The 3305-nt window shown below is 37.3% G+C and overlaps 1 protein-coding gene across 6 annotated transcripts in view; it reads left to right on the top strand.

Moving 5' to 3' along the window:
* The window catches only part of HERC1 (HECT and RLD domain containing E3 ubiquitin protein ligase family member 1), a 197326-nt gene that overhangs the window by 127072 nt on the left and 66949 nt on the right, over positions 1–3305 (top strand). For 5 of the 6 annotated variants that reach the window (XM_019504392.1, XM_019504388.1, XM_019504390.1 and 2 more), the window contains exons 38-39: positions 801–1576; positions 2741–2939. In XM_019504392.1, coding sequence (XP_019359937.1) covers positions 801–1576; positions 2741–2939 — 975 coding nt within the window. The remainder of the gene's footprint in view (positions 1–800; positions 1577–2740; positions 2940–3305) is intronic. The other variant, XM_019504391.1, reaches the window with a different exon arrangement.

Below are 3305 nucleotides of genomic sequence, written 5' to 3'. Positions count from 1 at the left end.
TTGTATTTTTTTTAATTCTGAAGAAAACACTGACGATAGCAAAAATCTGTGAGGGAGTCTAAATTCATAAATCTGCTAGTTGTATGGCAAATCCAAGACTACATTTTTCTGTTTGTCCTGTTTATGATGAATGCAATGATCTATATGTAGCAGTCTTTAAAACTATAAAGGATGCATCACCAAGTAAAAGGAGCTTTTATCTATAATGGTATGCTTCTATTGTATTTTCCATTGCTTACTGTTTGGGCTTCAGTGTTCCTGTCTGGCTATCAATTTGGAACGTCTTGGTGACAGACAGAAGAGTGAAACTGATACATAAGCAGCCTGAAATTAACATTTTAAAAGTTCAGAATTATTCACTGCAAAACCTTTATAGTTGTGAGCTTCACAGATTCAGTTGTTATTTGAATATACAATTTGTCCTAATCCAACTATCAGAAGTTTACGTGATACTTTAAAATAATTTATTTTATACATTTCTTAACAAATTTTAATAATTTTAAAATAATACAACCTAAGCTTCTGTCATTACTCAGATGGTGAATTACAACACGTTTTGGGATTTTAACATTCATTGTGGAAAAAATACATGTCTTGTCTTTGCATTGAGTTTCATATCTCCCCATTTTCTGATCATTACCTCATTTTCCCCTTGTTCACATTTAATTTTTAGAATCGGTTCATTTAAGTTATTTTGTTAAGCATATTTTACATCTTATTTTTCCTACATTATTTCCTGTACTTTCCTCCTGTCTATCCCTCACTTGCTTTTTCCTGTGTCATTCTGATCTTTATTAAAGCTTCCCAACTTTTTGGTCGCCTAGTGATACTCCATTGTATAATCTGGAACCCTGTGAACCACTACCTTTTGATGTTGCAAGATTTCGTGGACTGACAGCTACTGTGTTGTTGGACCTTACCTATCTGACTGGTATTCATGAAGATATGGGAAAACAAAGTACCAAGAGACATGAGAAAAAACACAGACATGAATCTGAAGATAAAGGGGAGACTGACCAGAAAACAGAGTGTGACACTGGATCAGATATGCGATCAGTACTAAGTGCTGATGATGTCAAAGGACACAGCACCACAAGTTCCAAATCAGAAAATGAAATGGCTTCCTTTTCTTTAGAATCAACAACACTAGGTATGGAGTCCCAGCATCAACCCACAGAAGGAAAAAGAAAGAACCATGAACATACTCCAAGAAACCATGATGTAGTACAGTCAGAAATCAGAGCAGTACAATTATCCTATCTTTATCTTGGTGCTATGAAATCACTTAGTGTCCTTCTTAGTTGTAGTAAATATGCTGAGTTACTGCTGATACCAAAAGTCCTAGCAGAAAATGGTCACAATTCTGATTGTGCTAGCTCTCCAGTTGTTCATGAAGATGTTGAAATGCGTGCTGCCTTGCAATTCCTGATGCGACATATGGTGAAACGAGCAGTCATGCGCTCACCAATAAAAAGAGCTCTAGGACTGGCAGATCTGGAGCGAGCCCAAGCCATGATCTACAAGTTAGTGGTTCATGGCCTGCTGGAGGACCAGTTTGGTGCCAGAATTAAACAAGGTACATTTTCACTTTTGGCAATATATTGTTTAAATTAAATTGAATTAATTTGAAATTATCTCTTAAAAATAATAAATAGGCTTATAGTTCTATAGTGCTTGAGACTTGTGGTAATCTCAGTCACCAAAGTAGACAAATCATAACTGCTATGTGAAGTTTGTGCACATAGATTTCCCCTTATTTGCTTACATTACTAAAGATGGAAAGAACTTTTAACGGTTCATTTTCTTTAAATACACATCATAGTCCATGACAGAGAATGAATTTATATGTTGCCTTTATAAAAAAGTTGAGGGACAGAAGGGCAGTTCTTTTCTATATTTGTCAGTGGGATTTGATTGTGACACAGGTCTACCTAATTTTATCATCATTGAATGGGATTATTGAACATGAGTGTTAAACTGTTATCCAGTTTGGTGGTGAACCTTAGTAGTCAGGGTTTATTTGGAATTATCTGGTCTGATACTAACAATGAAGGGATAAAGAGATCATAAATGGTGTCTCTCATAGTCTCTGTGTACACATAAAATAATACTGTTCCAACTTCAAGGAAGTTGTTTATGATACTATCTCAACCTTGGCCAATTAAGTGACAGATTTTGAACCTGTTTATGGGTTTGTAATGGTTTTTGGCTTTAAAAAATACAGGAAAAATTGCAAAAACTCAGTTGTTCAAATGTCAACTTCCTTTAATATTGTATACTCTTTGGCTGAGAGATGTTCACTTTGTTTTATCATAGTAATTTCTGTAACTATGGAAACTATCAGAAATACCAGTTGTAACCTCTTCAACCTTTCTCTTGGACAAAAGGAAAAGTTAAAACTAAAATGCTGTAACAGATCATAGGTACAATGAGATCAAACCATACAAAGAGGAAGAAGTCCCTTCCACTCTAGAAAAGTCTTGTTTCTCACCTGCTTTTCATAAATGTGAAAATAAGCTCACCAAGCAATACATTTACATATATCAGCAGGATATTGGGCAGAAAATATTTATTAGTGTTCGTGCATCTACTTGTATGTTAAAGCACACCATTATTTCTCTTTTTTCGGGGAGAATTTTAAAGAACAGTAATTATTGCTTAAAATTAAGGCTAGTTAGAACCATGCATTTGTTCTGTATGGTTATATTAATGTTGCTGTAACATTCTCTTTGTTTTATAGAAGTAGATCAGCAAGCAGAAGAAAGTGACCAAGCTCAGCAGGCCCAAACACCAGTTACTACCAGCCCTTCTGCTTCTAGTACTACTTCTTTCATGAGCAGCTCTTTGGAGGATACTACTACTGCTACGACCCCAGTAACGGATACTGAAACAGTGCCAGCTTCAGAATCACCTGGTGTTATGCCCCTTAGCCTTCTAAGGTAGGGGGGGGGAGGTTTAAATGCATTTTATAGCACTCATCAGAGATCTGAGTTTTCCATCCACCATGGAAAAACAGAGAAAAACACAGATTGTCTCATTTCAAGGAGAAAAACGTGGGAAATGGTGGGTTTCCCCTTGCAGGCTGACAGACTTCCAGCCTGCAAGTGGCTAGGGGGAGCAAGAGGAGGGTGATCAGGCATGCACACAAGGGTGTGTGCATACATGCATGTGACAGCCAGGCAGCCTGGAGAGCAGCTCCCTACAGGTAAATTGGTGGGGAGGGGAATTGGACCCCTATAGGGAGGGGTGGATTGAAGTGGTACATGGATGGATGGAGGGAGGGGTGCGTGGAGGGGATAAATGGA

This window comes from Gavialis gangeticus, unplaced genomic scaffold (assembly GCF_001723915.1).
Source record: "Gavialis gangeticus isolate Ggan-Ray unplaced genomic scaffold, GavGan_comp1, whole genome shotgun sequence".
NCBI lineage: Eukaryota > Metazoa > Chordata > Crocodylia > Gavialidae > Gavialis > Gavialis gangeticus.
Note: the sequence above shows the minus strand (reverse complement) of the source record. Positions and strands in the feature narration are given on the sequence as shown.